Below are 19,038 nucleotides of genomic sequence, written 5' to 3'. Positions count from 1 at the left end.
AGTTTTACCACTTCCTGTCTCATGTTGGGCAGCACTGTCTGAGATAAAGTGAACACCAGCACTCAAATTGAAACTTAAAGTAAGAAGATGAGACATGGAATACAACAAGCAGTACAGATATGATGCTTTTATTGTGGATAAATGAAGATCAAATAGGCACAATGAATCACAAATGCATACAGTATATTGATAAGAAATAAAAATGTATTGTCTGCCACAGCTTTTATTTATTATTTGTTATTTTTTACATTTATAACATTACATTTTAATAATCTATGTAGCTTCATTAACAGTTCATGCATAGAAACTGCTAGTTGAAGGCTTAAAAGCAAAGCATACTGAACCAAAATTGGACATAATAATAGGAACGTTTTCCACAACTGAGTTGCAGCTGCTACATTGGCCTCAGATTACACCACGTCAAACATGTGACTCTTAGCTGTAAGACTCTGGTTTCCCTGGGAACTCGATTTGTCCACAAACACACCCATCTTTAACAGGAGGGCCTTTGGAATTGGGTGGGCATGACGGGACACATACAGGCTGTTCAGGCTTGAACTCATAGGTGAAGACTTATACTCTGTGCATGTATTTCCACTCAGGCTCGGGGCACATCTCACCTCCCATTTGTAGTACAGCAAGCCGTGCTGCAGTTGACACATTTCTTCCTTGACACCAGCAGACAGAACTTGCTCACATGCTCCCAACAGGTCGTCATCCCATTGGTTGTCCCTGTCCCACACTTCAAATCTCACCTTAGGGAGTGAGGACAGATCCTGAGAACCCAGGGGGACCACCATGGCCCAGTGTGGGTTGTTGTTGTTGTTAATGACAGGAGACTGCTGCACTAACTTTGTGTCTAAGGACACTTTCACGTAACCATCTGTGGAAGTTGTGTGGTCACCCCAAAGACCAGTGGCCCGCTGTACGGTTATGATGACCTGTGCCATACCCACACGGGTCGGGCAGCAGTTCTGGTTAACAGCTGGATCGTTGTGGCACTGACAGACACAGGGATCCTTCGAGCCGCTCTTGATCCCGGCCCGACAGCTTTCACTGCAGTTCCTCAACAGGCCTTTCTCCAGGATGTAATGGCTGATGGCTGAGCGCAGGTTCTTCTGGAGAGGTGGGTTACGCGGTAATAATTCATGAAGTGACTTCAGGGAATATGAGAGGATGTCTGGGTGCTCTGGGAGTGTGGTTAGCCATTCCTTATAGGCTGATGGATCTTTGTCAGCAGAGAAGAGAAGATCAGGCTCTGTGGTATGGCCTCCCTTTATTTCTGTGAACCTGCAAAGGAAAGTATAGTTTCAACAAATGAGTTTAGAGGTGCAAATGGAGAGAAAACATTTGATTTAATACATGAAAAAAATGTTCCCTACCTGTCACCGAAGTGGCTGGAGAACGATGATTTACTTTCCATCTTGTTAGCGTCCCTTTTGCAGAATTTATTTTGAGCTTTTACCTCAACCACAAAGTTGGCAGATGCCTCAGCCTCCAGGCACATCTGCACCTCCTCCACACTGAGGCCCTCCAGGCTGGCCTGGCACTGCCTGATGCTGGTCACAGATTCAACACTTCCCCCCAACTTCACCTGGAATTATATTATATATTTGTTATTATTATCTTATATGTGCTATTTTTGTATAAAATAGCTTATTTGGGGTTTTCTTTCACCTTAGTGATGTAATGTGTGCCAAAGTTGTCAATCAGATTGTAAAATTGTTGCTTGGATTTAGAGCTGTACTCTTTGGGAAGCTGTTTCACCGCTTTTTTAAACTCTTTGTGCAGTTTGGGGGTGTTGCTCACTCTGTAGCTGTTCCCAGTGAGAAACCAGACGTGAGGGAAACACAGACCAGAATGTTAGAAGTGAATAAGAGTTTTACATTTTTTAAGGAGTGTGTAGAGAAAAGCTTACGCTGATTTGTCATCTTCTTACCTGTAATACTCACAGGATATGCTTTGACTTGTGAAACTGAACTTGTCCTTCTTGGTCTTTTCCATAGAATACTCAGCCACTTTAGAATGGGCACCAGCCAACATCAGTGAGCCGCTTCTTGGACCCACATTAACGTCTAGATTGATCTGCCAGTTGTTTTCAATAGATGCAGAGCTAGAACTGACCAGAGACTCACTGGACCGGTGGAGTTTACTGGCCACTTTATTGCTGCAGGACTGCTTTGCCCTCCAGTCCAACACAGACAAGGGTAGCTTTTGCCATTTGTTCTCCATGTAGGGATTGGTACACAGGGTGCAAGTTTTGTCTCTGCGTTTCCACTGATTCATGTCGATCACAAAGGCACCCTTACGCTCCAGTTTGGTGATGTCGAAGCCTTCCCCGGCCAAATTGGCACCCGGAGCGTACTCTGCATTTTGACACTGCATGGGTTTCCCGTCAGTGCATGACTGATGGGTGTGCTGAGGGAGGGACAGCACAAGGCCGGCACAGATGACAAAATTGAACAGAAACATGCTGCTGGGATGGGAGATGGAAACAAATATAAGTAAAGCAGTTTAACACAGTGAACAGTGGCTCACTGCATGTGTCACTCTCCTTTTTAAATGCCACACATTTCCCACTAATCTTAAAACTGTGATTTCTGTGATTTGTGTCTTTTGACTCTGGAAATCATGTTATGTTGTTTATTGGGCCTTTATGCTGCTTTTGCTGAGGTGTAGGATTCAATTTCCTCGGCCATCCATCCATCTTTCCATCCATTATCTGTATTGCTTATCCTTTAAGCATTGCGTGGTAAACTGTAGCTTATCCCAGCTGACATAGGGCGAGAGGCAGGGTACAGCCTTTATAGGTTGCCAGCATATCACTTGGCCAACATAAAAAAAACTTTTCACACTTGTGGACAATTTAGAGTCTCCAATTAACCTAACCCCAATCTGTATGTCTTTGGACTGTCTTCGAACTGCAAATTTAATGGAGTCTTCCCTGACCGATACTACACCCTTCCACCCAGTTTCTTGGTAATCCGTCCAGCTAATAATGGACAGACAAATAAATGTAGACAACAATAAAACCATATCTGTCTTATAGGAGACTCGCTAGCCTTCTTCCTACCTCCACTAGGCAGCCTGGCCCCTTTGCTGTCCTCCTCGGACAGACGCTGAAGCTCAGTTTTATTTTTCCACCAATCTCTCACTCTCTTGGGGTCGACAGAGAAATGTCTAGCGGCTGCTTCCCCAAGTTTTTCTCTGCATATTTTACGACAGAAAGTTTGAATTTCAAGTGGTACTTTTTATTTTTTTGCTGCACCGGAGCCATGGCGATCATCAGAAAGCAAGAACAATACATGAAAAAGGCGAAAAAGAAAAACGTGCAGTGTCAGTGGTCATGTCTTCTTCTTTGATTTTAAAAAAATTAATTAGACCCGGCATTTATTTGGAACTGTCGGTTATTAATCAAAATATACACCTGCACCCGGCATTTAAAGGGGACCCTGTGGGTGTTTACAGAAGTTAAAAAGTTAAATGTTGTTTTATGAGTTCTGCATAGAAAAACGAACTGAGTTGAATAAAATTCAATATTTTAAGTTGATTCGACTTTATATAGACAGACATACAAATGTTCCTCTTACAGCTCTCATTATTACATGTATCTATACAGTAATGGACTTAAAAACGTGACATGACTACAGAAAGACCAAGTAATACATGCAAGGATATCTTAATATAAACACGTCAGCACAGACTCACCTCAATCTTGCCTGTAACTGCTGCAGAAACTGACTGCGAGCATGAATGTCAGAGCTTTGAATTTATACGTTTAAAAAAGCAGGTTAGAGGGGGCTGATGGGGACGAGGTGACGGTGGTCTACAAGAGAACAGAGGAAATGTGGTTGGACAGTTTCATCGATGTTGAGCAGAAGTGTTGTTGAGTGGGAGGAGCTGGTTGTCTGCAGATAAACTCAAACTAATGGTGACAACATGAAAGTAAAGGCTGGCTTTCCAGTCACTAACGAACCAGAGACCACAAACCTATCATTTCTCTGTAGTGGTGGTGGGCTGTGGTCGAGGACTATGAGAACAGGAGAGTGTGACACATTCGTGATTAATTGCCAAAGTAGATCTCAAAGACAAAGTGGCTACGGTAAAAGCATGAGCTTTGAAGAAGACATGGTGGTGAATCAAAGCAACACTGAACAATGACAATCTGAGCTACAATGGCACTTTGTAGAGAGCACCTTATTTCACACTGTTAAAGAAAGTGGATCTGGCCTTTTGTCTGAATCTGTGCTCAAATATGTTACTGAACAGAATGTTAGGAGTGAATAAGAGTTTTGCATTTATTTAAGGAGTGTGTAGAGAAAAGCTTAAGCTGATTTGTCATCTTCTTACCTGTAATACTCACAGGATATACTTTGACTTGTGAAACTGAACTTGTCCTTCTTGGTCTTTTCCATAGAATACTCAGCCAGTTTAGAATGGGCACCAGCCAACATCAGTGAGCCGCTTCTTTGACCCACATTAACGTCTAGATTGATCTCACACTGTTAAAGAAAGTGGATCCGGCCTTTTGTCTGAATTTGTGCTAAAATATGTTACTGAACAGTGGTTGAAAAAAGCCTACTGCCCCTATGAAACCACCATTTAAATCCACTATTCAGTTTTTTTCATCTACATGAAACTTCCTGTATTCATTGATATCAGTCTCCTAAATGTGAAAATAATGTAAAAATTTTTCTCATTAAGATCCATGAATTTTTCCCTCAAAAACCAATGCTTAAATAATCATTCAAATCTGGGGGGAAATCGGACCATAAATCAGAGTTATAAATAGTATTTTCTTTCTCTGGTCTACATCTAGACCATTGGAGATATCGCTGAAGGGCTGACCTATTTTTTAAATCTGATATTACTACAGTAGATAAAGATGCATGTTGCTGCAATTAATTTATTTTTTATTAGTGAAAACTTACGAATAATATTTTACAACAAAAATAATTTCTCTGGTGATAAGTAAAATGCTTCTAAATCAGTGTTGGCATTTACACAACCAAGTCGGTCAACAGCCGGTCAACCAAAATAAGACCAGAAGTGGAGAGGGTGCACCTACAAAATAAAATGTACTCTGTAAAATAAAGTATTTTTTTATGTGCTTTGAAAGACCGGACTTAGTGATGCCAGGTATTTTATTCCAACAAGGTAGTACTGGTTCACAGGTTCAATATGTGCACAATCATACAAAGGACAGGGGGTGGAGAAGAGAGGGTGTCAGGTTCCAATGGTGACTCATTCTCTATGTTTCAAGTTATTGTTGCGAAATCACATTAAACCACTTTTAAGAATACTTTTAATTTCCTGAAACTTTAACTGATACTAATGAGAACAAAAATGCAGTTTACTGTTGCCTCCTCCAAAGTAATAAAAGGTTTAAAGGGATGTTTCACCCAAAATTGAAATTTCACTCATTATGTACTCACCACTATCATGCTGATATAGGGGTGGGTGAAGTGTTTGAGTCCACAAAACCCATCTGGAGTTTCAGGGTTAAACATTGTTGCAGCCAAATTCAATATAAGTAAGAACATCTTTACTGCAGTTATTGAACATCATCATGTGCCCCTTGGGCGAAAGCATGGAGGTGTGAGTTTGTGCGGTGTGTGCGAAGCAAACATTTAGGCTAAAAACATGGTGTAAATCAGGGGTCACCAACCCTTTTGAAACTGAGAGCTACTTCATGGGTACTGAGTCATACAAAGGGCTACCAGTTTGATACACTCTTCTGAAATAACACATTTGCTCACTTTACCTTTAGTTATATATTACACTTTATTATTAATGTTTAAATTTTCAGATGATCACTACAACATTTCATAAGAAAAATGTTCCATTTTCACTAGCCACTGACAAACCCTTTTAACAAATCATAGTCAATAGTCAAATTCAACATGAGAATAAAAATTTGATAGTATTAAAAGTAAATAATTACATTTAATTAGAAACGCATATCAAATTTTAGACGCAGCTCACTGGTGAGTTGTATTATTTTTAGAACAGGCCTGCGGGCTACTCATGTGGTCCTTGGGGGCTACCTGGTGCTCGCAGGCACCGTGTTGGTGACCCCTGGTGTAAATGAAATGCAGTTTCGAGTCGAATTTGAATGTCAGTGCTTCCAGACACTTGGATAACACCACAAGAGCAGTACGGAGGTATGTTGTGCTTATTTTCTGTTGTTCTTTTCTGTTTGAAGATGCAACCCCTTCAATCTATAAGATTTGGTTGCAACGCTGTTTACCCCTGAAACTCCAAAAGTGTTTATTCACCCAACCCTCCATTTACATAGTGGTGATGAGGGGGGTTGATGATGAGTGAATTTTCATTTTTGGGTAAACTATCCCATTAAATGATCTGGATTTGGTCTTGGTAAGAAAAAGCTGTGAAATTAAAATTTAAAAAATGTGTGTTTGATTAAATACAGTAAATGACTCAAACTGTACTTGAGAATAATTTTACACTGCTCCTTATTTGACAAATCTAACTATTATGATTTTTGATCTCGACCTCATCCAGTGTTGTCGAATTGGGAAAACATTGTGAAATTACCGTTTACCTTTATCATATTAGTGTTTTCACAAATATAATTAAGGTTTTACAAGCCAAAATATATATTTAAAGTGTTTTTACACTCTCACTCTTACTCTAGGCCTGATTTAACATTCTAAATATAGTGGATTTGGATCTAAACATAGACCAATGTGGTTGGATTGGGATAACCTTTTTGATGTTTAAACAAATTTAATAACAGTTTAACAAGAAACTGAAACTATATTATTCTCCTCTACAATGTAGGCCTTATTTGAGTGTTTTTTGATTTACACCCCAGTCCAATGTGGTCTGATTGGGAAGAAAACACAAAAACATTGCTTTTGGGGGTATTCTCACAAATGTAATAAAATACGTTTTTAACAAATCTAAAGATTTTTAAAAAATAGTGTATTGTGGGTTTATCTCATCCAGATTTGACAAATTTAGATGAAACTAGTAGTGTTTGAAGGAGGTCTGGTCCACACGGGCAGGGAGGATGGGGAAAATTGCCCTTTTTTGCGTTTTGACTGTTAAATTAAAGGCCTCACGTGTCTGAAATGGCTTTTAAAAATGATAGAGGCTTTTAACGAGTATGTGTAAAACAAGGGAATGAGTTATGGGAACCAGAATCAAAACTTAACATCGTGCAGATTCACTGATTCGGGTTTTATTTTGAAAATGCTTGACCGGACGTGATTGGTTGATGAATCCAGATAACTTGGCGGTGGCGTGGAGCGGTGCGGGAGAGCTGAGGCCGCCGGGAACACTCCGCGCTGCAAGGGACACAGACACACTGGAATAATGGCGGCACCTAATCTCATCAAACTGCTGTTGGAGGAGCTGAATTCAACCTGTCCGGACTTCACCGCGTGTGCTCGGGGTCAGTCGGTTCAAACACCAGCCCCCTCGGCTCCACTCACAGGACGTCGGTAGCCGACTTTCCGGCTCGCTAGCCCCGCAGTCATTCCCCAAATCTCCGCTTCACAATCACGGAGCTCATCATTTTTTTTTTTTTTTAAATAGCCTTATGAAAGCTAGTCACCATCCCACTGAGCGGACCTGGGCACATGAACCCTTCCATTGAAGTGAGTCCGGTGTGACCTGCTAGTCCTCCACTGCAAGTGTGACCGCTAGGACCAAGCTAGCATCCTCTGGAGGCGGATGGACCAGCGGCTCACACAGCATCCCTGTCCGGCACGCGTTCGAGCCTGCGCTGCCGCTCCTGCTGCGGAATGCTAACCAACGAGGAAGCGGCGTTAACATGACGAGGAGCCTCCAGTGTCTCTTGAAGGTGCCGCACTGACTTTTTGATTTTTCATGCCAAGTGTAATGACCGTGCCGAGGCTGCACCATGTACGTGGCTGCCCGTGTCTGTCTCCAGCCCCGCGGATGACACTCGCACAGGTACCGGCGGTTCAGAGCAAACAGCGGCAGCGCGGACACACCGCCGCCGGGTAGCCTAGAGACTTGACGGGAGCCCGCTAGCGCCAAGCTAGGCGGCTAACAGCACATTATAAAGAGCCCCAACAAACACCAACACCAATGGTATCCCATAAGGTTTTCGTTGCAATAATCTTACTCAACGTGTACATAGGTATACAGTCCGTTTTCTACTTGTTCGGCGGCGTCATTTTAACCGTCCTGTTTGCTATGGCTTTTTTAAACGGACCCAGGCTGCTGGACTGGGCGAGTTCACCTCCACATCTTCAGTTCAACAGATACGTCCTGACGGGATACCGGCCTATCTCCTCCGTGCAGGACTGCATCAGGAGCCTGTTCTACCTGCACAATGAGCTGGGAAACATCTACACTCACGGTGAGTATGAGAGCAAGAGAGGAAAGATGAGCCCGAGCTCTGGAGCTGCTTAGTCAGCAGGTGAGATTTCTGTGTGACTTTCAGTGTGAAGCCCCCCCCCCCAGTACAGATGCACTGTAGCTGCAGGAGGAAGGATGCCAAGACTCTGCACTGAAGCCTGCACACCCTGCAAAGTGTTCACATGAGTTTAACCCTTGCTATTTGACCACATATACATATTTCATGTGGGTCCGCCGAGAGTCAGTAAAATATGGGCTTGTTTTGGTTTATTAAACAGTCCAAAGTTTCAGAAAACTCAAATAACCTTCATATATATCCAAGTGTCAAAGTACCTCCAGTGAATCTGAGAGTAATAACAAGTTTTACATGCTTTGAATTTTTTGGTGAAAGGTGTGTACTCCCGAATACACATTCATTAGTGAAAAAGTAACCAAGTACTGTACTTGAACAGAGTTAGAATATTAGACAATTAATCAATTAATCAGTTGACAAAATATGCATGGAAACAATTTTGATTATAAATTACATTCATATTTAAAAAGAGACTTTGTTGCTTTCAGACTTTCCAAGACATGTTATTTATCATTAAGCAACTAAAACATCAATCAGAAATGAACATATCCCTGTGTGCATTTATTATATTTACATGTAACTTTACTGCATATCAACTCAAAGAAAAACATTTCACCTATTACTGAACTTAAACTTTAACAAACATACTTAAACAACTTGATACCTCTCTGATTATGATTTTACATATGAAATAAACATGTGTGGTAAAATTATAAAATACACTGCACTGTTAAACACTGAACAACCCAACAGTAAATAACATGAAAAGGCTGCAACTTACAATTATTTAAGAATATGATTGATCAATCTGCAAATTGTTTTTTAGATTAATCAGTGTCATTTGTTTTAAGACACATAAAAAATTTCCAATACCCGAAGCAAGTCATCTCACACGAGAAGCTGTTACAAGTTAATGTTTTACTTTTTTGCCCCCCCACACTTTTTGCTTTCAATGATGTAAAATAAATATCATTATGTATATCATTAACAAATTATCAGCCATGTCACCAGTTTGACTGACTGGTTGAATAATCATATATATATATATATATATATATATATATATCTATATCTATAGAAATATATATATAATTTACCCTGCCTCCCAAGCGGCAGTAACAATGCTACTTCAACATTAACACATCTGTAATATTATAATGTGTGTGTGTGTGTGTGTATATATAAATACATAGATATAAATATATAGATATAAATATATAGATATAAATATTTCATCAAGCCACTCACACTTTTCCTAGGAAGACAATTCGGGTGAGGATGGAAACAGAAAAGCACTTTTTAGATTAAAGCCATTATAGATTTTATATTGTGTGTGCAAAACCGTTCATTTTAGATGATATTTACCAGCTTTGTTGCTCAACTAATAACAGTTTTAGTTTTTTTTAATCTGGTCCAAAATGTCATAGTTACACAACCTGCCATTCTTTTAATAGGTTGGAGCAATCCAAATTTGATTGCAGTAATGTGTCAGTCTGATCAGCCAGAGGTAAACTGGGGTGTCAGCTTGATAGTGATCTGGCTTCCGTTAGTGTGGTACGCAGTGCAAGACTTGTAACCATTTGCCCTCTTAACCTCCAACTAGACATACCCTATAGCGTGAGAGAGTGTATCACTTCATCTGTGCTCGCTGAGTCTGGCCACTTCCTCAGGGTGAAGGTCGTTGTTTCACAGAATAAAGCACCGCAGTGATCATCGGGGAAGTGGAGCTTGGAAGTCTTTATAACACTCCAGTGACGTCAGGAGCATGTGACGTCAAAAGCACCATTAACATCATTGCCTATTTAAGTCAGTGATGTTTAATCCACCAAGCTTTTGTCTAATTTTCCCAAAATTCTGTAACAACAGTTCAGCTTAGATTAATGAGCTGCTTTGTTTTAGACCTAAGAACGTCAGCCCACAGCTGCTTTACCACGTACGTGCTGTGGGCCTCTGGAGGAGGTCCTCTCCAGCCAGTTGGCTCAGGACGAGTGGGGGGAGGAGCACAGATAACACACTTAAAATAGATGTGTTACAGTAGATGCCGTCGCCTGCATCACCTGGCGAGGACACACGCCTTGACATTGGGAAAGGCAGAGTGGGTGAAAATAGGTGGAAGGGAGTGGGATATATGTGTCGCAGGGTGAAAACTGATAGTTACAACTGTACATGGATCAAATTTCACGGCGCGCCCCCCTGTTTGTAGCCATCAGCAGTATGGGCCCTTTGCTGCATCAGAAAAAGGTCTTAGTGTGAACCTTGTCGTTCTTTCAGGGTTACACTGATAAGTTTGTGCCAATCATGTAGCATTCCTCTGCACTCCTGTGCATTATTCTTGCTGGTGTCTGCACACACTCAGCAGGAAGTCCCTTCACACCTACTCATTCTTGTGCAGTTTTTAAAAATCCAATGTCCACAGGCTCAGAGAGAGCCAGAGTGAGACAATCCATCAAAATAAACATGACACCGTAATTTGCTTTGGTCAAAGTCTCCTTCTTATTTAATCGCGCTCAAGCCGATGGTCTTCATACCAGCATGCACATTACCTCAAGCTCTTGTTTCTCGTCAATCGCAGGACGCCCCCAAGAAGAAACTTCAAACAGGATCAATCTTTCTAAAGTTGTTTTACAGATTTTATTGTCAGAAATGTGTAATCACACACAGAATATTTTGCAAAAAGTAAACTACCTTTGTCAGGTGCGTGACTTATTGTGTTTCAGGTGTTTTGAGATGCAAAACATGAGCTTGATCTGTAACAGCTGAGGTGAAGTTTACTTTAACTGGAATACCTCTGCCAAGGCACAACATATTTTCTCATCAAGATGCATTAATTATTCCCAGGGAAATCTATGAAAATGTCAGAAAAAATGTCCAATCTTGCAGTGTTAAAGGAAGAGAAAAAAGAAAACGCCAAAATTGAACAAGTTCTTCTAAGGCACATGTTCAACCCTCCCACCAAGTTTCAATTAAACAAGTTCAGTATTTCTTATGCAATCTTGCTGACAAACCAACAAGCAAACAAAATAATGTGTCAACCCACCGTGATGTCACCATTGGTTTGTGAGCTGCCGTTTTTAAGCCTTGAGTTAAAAATGTTGTCTAGCGCCATCTTGTGATATTTAAACCAGAACAGCCCACCACTGTGACCTGCTCCCATTGCACGGTAGTACTCGTCAGTCACATGCATACAGTGCTTTATTGTTTATTTGACTTTAAATGGGACTATAATTTACAAACTGTAAAGATGTACTCCAGAGGATACAGGTTTCAGGCTTGCATTGGCCTCACCTTCTGGATGCAGAGTCTACGTCCATTATTTTATGAAGTCTTTGGTAATAACCTGTGTTGTGTCTTCACCTTTCTGCCCCTCAGGCATTCCTTTGGTTTGCTTTCTGGTGCTGCTGCCTCTCAACATCCCCTGGTCTCAGATCAGTGTCACGTGGCTGGGCGTGGTGCACTTCCTGGCCTGCCTGTCACCCCAGCTGGGTTCTGTGCTATACCACCTCTTCATGAACCATGAGGGAGGGGAGCCCGTCTACCACACCCTCCTCAAACTCGACGTGTGTGGAATCTGCATGATCAACACGCTGGGTGAGTGTCTTATCTCGGAAGCTCAGCAGATTTCTTGACCGTTTATCATCACTGAGTCATTGTGAGCTGCTGTTCTGTCTGTTTTACTTTATGGGTGGAATTTCCTTTATTGATTGTGACTGATTTACCAGGGAAGTATTGCTTATATGCTTGGAGGTGAACCAAAATTGATTTGTCAGAACACATCTGACTGCTTAGTGCTTTGCTAAGTCATATGGCCAATGCAATAAATGATCCAAGTTCTGAAATGATTATTGATCTGTCCTTGCTGCTTATATTACCATGACAAGTGGATTATTTTGCATTTATTACTGTATGTACTTAACATACAAGCTTTATAGATTGGCTCACCATCCACATTATACTGATAATACAGTAAGTATTAGAAGTGTGACATTAGATCTCTGGTATTTCAGTGTGCTCATTTAACTTAAATGCTATATTTTCCAACATTAACGTAAAGCAACTGCACCAATTATGACAAGTAAAATGGGTTAAAGCATCAATTATACTTTTTACCAAGGAGACTGTATTAAGCCTCATTTATTTTGAGATATGTTTGTTTCAAATATTGTAACCGTGCCAAAAAACGTCCATGAATCTTTTACGTTGGCATTGTTGTGAAGCAATACACCCACTAGAGGGCAGCACAGAGTCAAGTTGTGTGAGTTTACCTCTTCAGAAAGAGGAGGTACACTATCTCCTCATTGGCCAAATGTATTAGTTTGTTTTCAAATTATTGGCCTTTTCCAAAAAGATGTTACATTTACATAAATCATTGAATTATTAACTTTGACAGGAGAAATTGGCATGAGAAAATACTTGGCAGATTTGCCTAGAATTTCTTAAATGATCCGTAACAAAGTAGTTACCCATGAAAAGACTGAAGGCTGAATAAATCAAGATTAATCCATTTAATACATTTCAGCAAATCAGGACCTCTCTGCCTGTGGATGTAGTGAATTTTTCAGGAGACTGTGACGGAGCTTTCACATGAAAAGACCATTCAGGACATGACAGCACATCAAAAGATCTAAAAGCTGCAGTGTTTCGAGGTTCAGACAGTTTGACCTCTTTTGTCCATCAGGTGTTTGTGTTGCTGTTGAGTTGAGTCCTCGGTGTCTGTGCTGACTTTCATGTGTGTGTTTTCTTGTCTCAGGGGCTCTGCCCATTGTCTACAGTACGCTGCTGTGCTACCCGTTCATCCGCACCGTTACGCTGTTAGTCTACATCCTGCTGTCCAGCCACGCCATCTACTGTGCCGTGACGGCTCGGAGCAGCGTTCGCCGGCTGCGCTCCTTTGCCTGGCAGGCACTTTTTCGCTTCTCCTTCTTCCTGCTCCGCTGGGTGGGTGTCGGTGGTGGCAGCCCTACATCGTTACGCCACTTCCTCATGATGGACGCCCTGGCTGTGCTGGGCGGGGTCATCAACATCACCCGCATCCCGGAGCGCTTCCGCCCGGGCCTCTTTGACTACTGGTGCAACAGCCACCAGATCATGCATGTTCTAGTGGTGGGCTCCATCCTTTACCTGCACTGGGGCGTGCTGGACGACCTGCTGTGGATCAACAGCTACAACTGTCCCTCAGACTGACCCCGCCCCCTCACAGGGAACGCTGGGATGAAAGATCACAGGACCTCATGGGGGGAAGGGGGGAGGGGTTGAGAGGGAAAGGGAAGTGGGTGGGAATCGGGGGGGAACTGATGCTGCGAGGTGAGACGATGTGTCGTCTGTGCATGTGTTCATCTCATGCTCTCAAACTCAGAATGTCCATCTTCATCCGTCTCAGTATTGTGTGCGATGCAGGCTAAATTATGTCAAGCAACACGCACAAGCATTTTATCTGTCACTTGCCACAAACATGGACGCACAAGCGCAAATACACACACACACACACACACACACACACACAGACACACACACACAGACAAACATTTCCAACACTATGTAATAAATCAGTATTGAACACTATAAAGTCTTAGGTAAAGGCTCAAGTCAAAGGTAACTGCCAAGTTTGCCTTTACTTAGTAGAAGTTTTACTTGAGCGTACGTTGATGTGATTGATTGACAGTCTGTGGCTGAATGGTATCACACGTTTGAGTCGCTCAGATGTCACTGTTGCTACCTATGCAGCACATCCATACTTCAACCCACATACACACAACACAGACTCCCTCACTCCTATATTTTTATACTACACGTACAAACTGTAGGTGCTGCACAAAGCACTCATAGACTTTTCACTTTGTCCATCTGACTGAATTTTACTGTTTCTGTTTGTGTTCCCTTTGTGCCGTTGCCTCGCTCTTTTAGATTTGTCCTCTCTGTCACATGATGAGATAATGATGAGGTGAGGGGGTTCATTCCTGAGACAGACAGCATTTTGGTATTGAGTTTTCTTACTGTCGGTGTCCATTACCGCACATTAGAATCTATCAGTCAGTGTTATCTGGTTCGTTTGCACCCGAACACAAGTGCCAATGAAATTCAGAAATGAAATCGCACACGTTTACAAACGGTGTTGTTCAGTCGCATTAGTGTTTGCCAAACGTCCTGTTTATGGGACTCCATGTCCTATTTATTATTTATTGTTGTTCATCTATGACAACCTTGCATTGTGAGGAAGATCTTTGCACCACTATTTCATTTTATTTAAAATACTTTTATTCTAATTTGTTTTTAGAAACCCATTTTATGTACAACAGAGTTACAGTATATGTTATGTTAATAGTATCCAAAGATGAAACTGTTTATGTTTAACACTGAAATTGCTACTGTATGTACATTAAATCTTAATGTACATGTGGCAGCAGCATGCACTGAAAGCTGAGGGGCTTCCTCAGAACAGTTGCCAACTTTTACAGCAACTTAAATGCAACTAAAAGTAAATATAAAAGGTTTTTACACTGTAAAACTCCTATTGACACAATATGCACAATACTGGAGTTAAGGAATATGTGCTATTTATTTATGCTTTGTATTGAGTCTTGATTATTCACTGACACAGTGTGCGTCTGTCAGCTGCTTGAAAAGTGTTGTTGCTGTGCAGGATCACTGACTGACAGATCAGAGTAGAGGTCAGAGAATATCTTTTGTGCAAATCCTGAGGATTAGCTCTTCACACAATCAATTTTAGACTCCTGGGTCACAGTACTAGTGTAAAAAAGACCTGTTTCCAGGAATATGGCATTTGCCATATGCATGATGGCTTGACTGAACACAACTCTACTGTATTTGGATGTTTACTTTAACACCAACTCTAGATATTGAACGTTTACAGGGATTTGTTATTTTTACCACTTTATACGTTCTTGTTTAAATGCACTGCTTTTGCTCTGCGACTGGATTTGTGTTCTTGCACTTTTTATTTTACCCGAACAGAGTTTCAGATGCTTATGAGGGTTTTTAAAGTGGTGGAGTATTTCACTAAGCTGACCTGACTGAACAGGAATGAACCCCTACACCCTCTTGTCATGTGTAAATTACTGTGGGAACGTTCACGATTACTTTGTCTTAAGTATTTGCCATTTTATTTCAGTCACTACTCTTGAGTAAAAGTAACTGTTGCTCACTTCTTTCATAAAGATGGACGACGCGTATCTGCCTCCTAACGGTTTACACACACTAATCCTAACCGTAACTTATCATGGTGTTTCACCCTATTCTTATAGCATCGGATAAGTAATTAAAATCAAACCTATCAGAATCAAGAACACTTGAACATACATCTGTGTGACAAGAACTACCTAAAATAATTTAAAAAAACTATATACTGTAGCCAGCCACCGGGATGATCAAGATGTTTATGTTGTCGTGTTATGTCGTCCATCTTTATATACATGCTGAAGACTAGTGGCTGAAGCCTGATTTCTTTTCTAGCGTCAGACCCTTTTAATGACATTGCACTTATTTCCCATGCAAACAGTCGCATTCGCCTACTGACTTGTTGCCAGTCCCGTCACCCACACTCTTGCCAAATTAGTGTCAACTGAGGTGTAGCACGTCCTCTGCTTCCTGTGCTAACACTGACTCATAGGTGAGGAGGGAGTTCCCTCAGTCTCCATCACGTACAAAAGCCTCAGACTGCACCCCACCCCTGCCCTCGCCTTGATTAAGAGTCAAAAACTGTGTCTCCTAAATCTCACTCTGTCACCCTGATTACTTCCTGAACCATGACCGTGGTACGATGTAAAAGCTGAAAGTAATGTATTTTTGGCCACTGAATGAAACTGACAAAATTGCATGAAAGTTGCTGTGAAGATGAAACTGATGTCTCATAGTGTTAGCTAATGGTTTGTTCATTGCAGCCATCTACAGGCTGTTCATTCACTTTTGGAAATGACTGTGTGGGTAGTGTGGGGGGGGGGGGGGGGGTCATTACTATAGGAAGCTGATTGAACTGAGCGGATCGGAGGCAATACATCACGATCAAATAAACTGCACTGTTCATCGTTCTCAAAAGGGCTTTGAATCAAAGTAAACTATTCTGAATCATATTTAAAGTCCATATAAATAATGTAAATATGTGTATGTAGATTATATATACATACAGTGCAGAAACTATACCTTTATTCATTTTTACATACATACACAATATGTTAAGGGAAGACACGTGAGAAGACATGGGATCAGTGGTTTGCCATAGATAAGCTGCTGCTCTCCTTCACAGCTAAACCCAGAGACATGAGGGAGGGAAGCGAATGCAGCGAGGTGTGGTGCTGCAGATTAATATCAAAGACGTGTGTTTGCTTAGCTATGTATGTGAACACCACAGGAAAAAAAGTGCTGATGTAGACCTTTTGTGACCCTAACTAAGAATGCTTTTGATCATTTAAATTTAAGCGCTCTTTCAGACACGTGGGAAAGACATTTGCGACCATCGAGGGGGAATCTTGGCGGGCTTGTGAATACCTCGTGACTACCACTGGTCTATCTATGCATTATCAGCCGAAGGATACGTAACAGTGAAGTCAATCTGCGTCTGTTCAAAGCAGCTCTCTGATCCGCTGTCATGGAGGGTGTCACTCCAACATCCTGGGTCTCCCACTTCTCAGGGTGCCATAACAGTAGCTGTAACATCCAAGGCCTGACCTCCGCTGTCTGAAATATGGCTGCGAGACTTCAGTCTAGCTCCATCTGCCTTCTTTGTCCAGACTGTTCACATAATGAACAGATCGTAACAGGTTGGACAGAAGGGAAATGGAGGAAAACTCTTAAAACCATGTTACAGTAGTGGAACCTGGCCAGAACAATTGGTCTTTGTCCTTTTGTCTGTATGTTAAATGAAAAAAAAAAAGACATGATGTAATAAGAAAACTAAATTCAGATTTTTTAATATAACACAGGTGCCGGATAGCCTGTTAGCGACCTGTTTATAATGGATTACCTGTATTGTTATATACTAATTTATTATGATAACTGTTATTCTGTGGATCCTAATAATGACACTGGTCTATATGTACAGATAATGAGATGATCCTTTTCCTTTAGAATGAAGGGAGCTTTCTGGAGGGTCTGTCTGTTATCGTTTCTTCATATCTGCTACATTATGGGATTTTTGAAATGACAAAGGAGTCACAGTGGCTCCATCTAGTGGAACTTCATGTGCACTGATGCAGGCATTACTGTAGCGATACTGCAGCCAAATGAGCCCAAATGACAGGAGGTTAAACTGTCATTGCTGGTTTGCAGTCATCCTGCTCCATTTTTCATTTACATTTCCAGACCGTGTGTGTTCACGTATGTGTACAGGCCCATTCAAGCATGTAATCTGTATGTTGTCCAATTTACTTTCTCCCGTTGCACTGACGGGATGCTGATTGCATCCCCAGAGTGCCTCGTAACCCAGTATGTGTGCTTGCAAATTAATGTGCACGACCACAGATGCACAGTTTGTCCCCTTCCTACAGTTCACACGTCTGCCCATCGTTAGTGTCCTGTGTAACAGACAGGCTCTCACACTCCTCCAGCAACGATTGTGCAATAAACTGAAGTCTATATTTTTAAAAAAACTGCCTGTAGTGTATCTGTTATTTACTGAGAAGTGTTTGTGTGTGGTCCAGGTATGTTCTGGGGACTGAAATCTGTTTGGACAGTCATATTATGGGGACTTGTCTTCTCATGGGGACAAAAATTAAGAGAACTGGAAAGGTAAAGAAATGATAGGGTTACGGTAGGCAAGTTATAACTGTACAGGTAAGGTAAGAGTAAATCTCCAGGAAATCAATATATGTCCTCTGAAGACACTACTGTGAGTGTGTGTGTGTACACAGTCCACATGAAAAGGAGTGTGTGTGTGTGTGTGTGTGTGTGTGTGTTCACATCTCTAAAAGGCTGTTAGAATATACATGTACTTAGTTGTGATGGTTACAGTTAAGACTTGTGTCGGGCTGTGTTGCCTGATTGGGCGCTTTATCACTTAATTGTCCCACTTATTGTCTGGAAGGGTTTGGCAGCTTGTGATAATTTTGGTTTTTGTAACATATGGGTGGATTTTCCCGCTTAAAGGTTGGTCCATATTTTAATGAATCTGAACTGCCTATTTTTTTATTAGTATTTCTTATCACCTTATTTTGTAATATGTTTAGTCAGCACTGTGATTAAACACTGAGGAAACCCTAAGCCTGTTTATGTAATGAAATACAGTGGGCCTGGAAATGCATTATATGTCAATGAGGGTATAAATGTACATGTATCATTGGGATTGAATATCTCCAGGGTGAAAATTTCACAACTTGGGGACACTACTCGACCTCAGCTCTTCAAGTGGTAAACTAAATGAGGGTCCTCACAAGTATAGGTTTGCATGAATGATGAGGATGAGGATTGAATGTCTTCACAAGCATAAGATAGATAAGAAAGCCACAGCTCAGCTGTAGGTGATTACTTAGGACTTAATCAAATGATAATATGATACCATGAATATGGTAAAAAAATTGGTTTAGTATTGGAATACATCAGTCAGTGTCAGTTATGTGTAATATTATTAAGATTATAGATTATAATTTTTATAGGGTCCTCAC

The 19,038-nt window shown here is 41.2% G+C and overlaps 2 protein-coding genes across 7 annotated transcripts; one reads left to right on the top strand and one right to left on the bottom strand.

Moving 5' to 3' along the window:
* Nucleotides 1-112: 112 nt before the first annotated feature.
* On the bottom strand, nucleotides 113-3,858 carry LOC109633970 (perforin-1). Of its 6 annotated transcripts, none has more exons than XM_069524735.1 (6): nucleotides 3,709-3,858; nucleotides 3,074-3,207; nucleotides 1,940-2,476; nucleotides 1,678-1,816; nucleotides 1,383-1,594; nucleotides 113-1,290 (listed from the first exon to the last, which is right to left on the bottom strand). In XM_069524735.1, exons 3-6 carry the CDS (start codon nucleotides 2,470-2,472, stop codon nucleotides 411-413), a joined length of 1,764 nt encoding a protein of 587 aa, XP_069380836.1. In that variant the 5' UTR covers nucleotides 2,473-2,476; nucleotides 3,074-3,207; nucleotides 3,709-3,858; the 3' UTR covers nucleotides 113-410. The 6 variants fall into 6 exon arrangements, with proteins under 6 accessions (XP_069380836.1, XP_069380835.1, XP_019949736.2 ...); XM_069524734.1 differs by having other exon boundaries at nucleotides 1,940-2,473; nucleotides 3,709-3,841; XM_020094177.2 differs by lacking the exon at nucleotides 3,074-3,207 and having other exon boundaries at nucleotides 3,709-3,851.
* A 3,333-nt stretch (nucleotides 3,859-7,191) lies between these two features.
* On the top strand, nucleotides 7,192-18,027 carry paqr4a (progestin and adipoQ receptor family member IVa). Its single transcript, XM_020094439.2, has 3 exons — nucleotides 7,192-8,356; nucleotides 11,798-12,016; nucleotides 13,176-18,027. The coding sequence occupies exons 1-3, from the start codon at nucleotides 8,083-8,085 to the stop codon at nucleotides 13,607-13,609; spliced, it is 927 nt and encodes a 308-aa protein (XP_019949998.1). The 5' UTR covers nucleotides 7,192-8,082; the 3' UTR covers nucleotides 13,610-18,027.
* Nucleotides 18,028-19,038: the final 1,011 nt, after the last annotated feature.

The sequence above is a fragment of the Paralichthys olivaceus genome, chromosome 5, assembly GCF_024713975.1.
Source record: "Paralichthys olivaceus isolate ysfri-2021 chromosome 5, ASM2471397v2, whole genome shotgun sequence".
Lineage (NCBI taxonomy): Eukaryota > Metazoa > Chordata > Actinopteri > Pleuronectiformes > Paralichthyidae > Paralichthys > Paralichthys olivaceus.
Note: the sequence above shows the minus strand (reverse complement) of the source record. Positions and strands in the feature narration are given on the sequence as shown.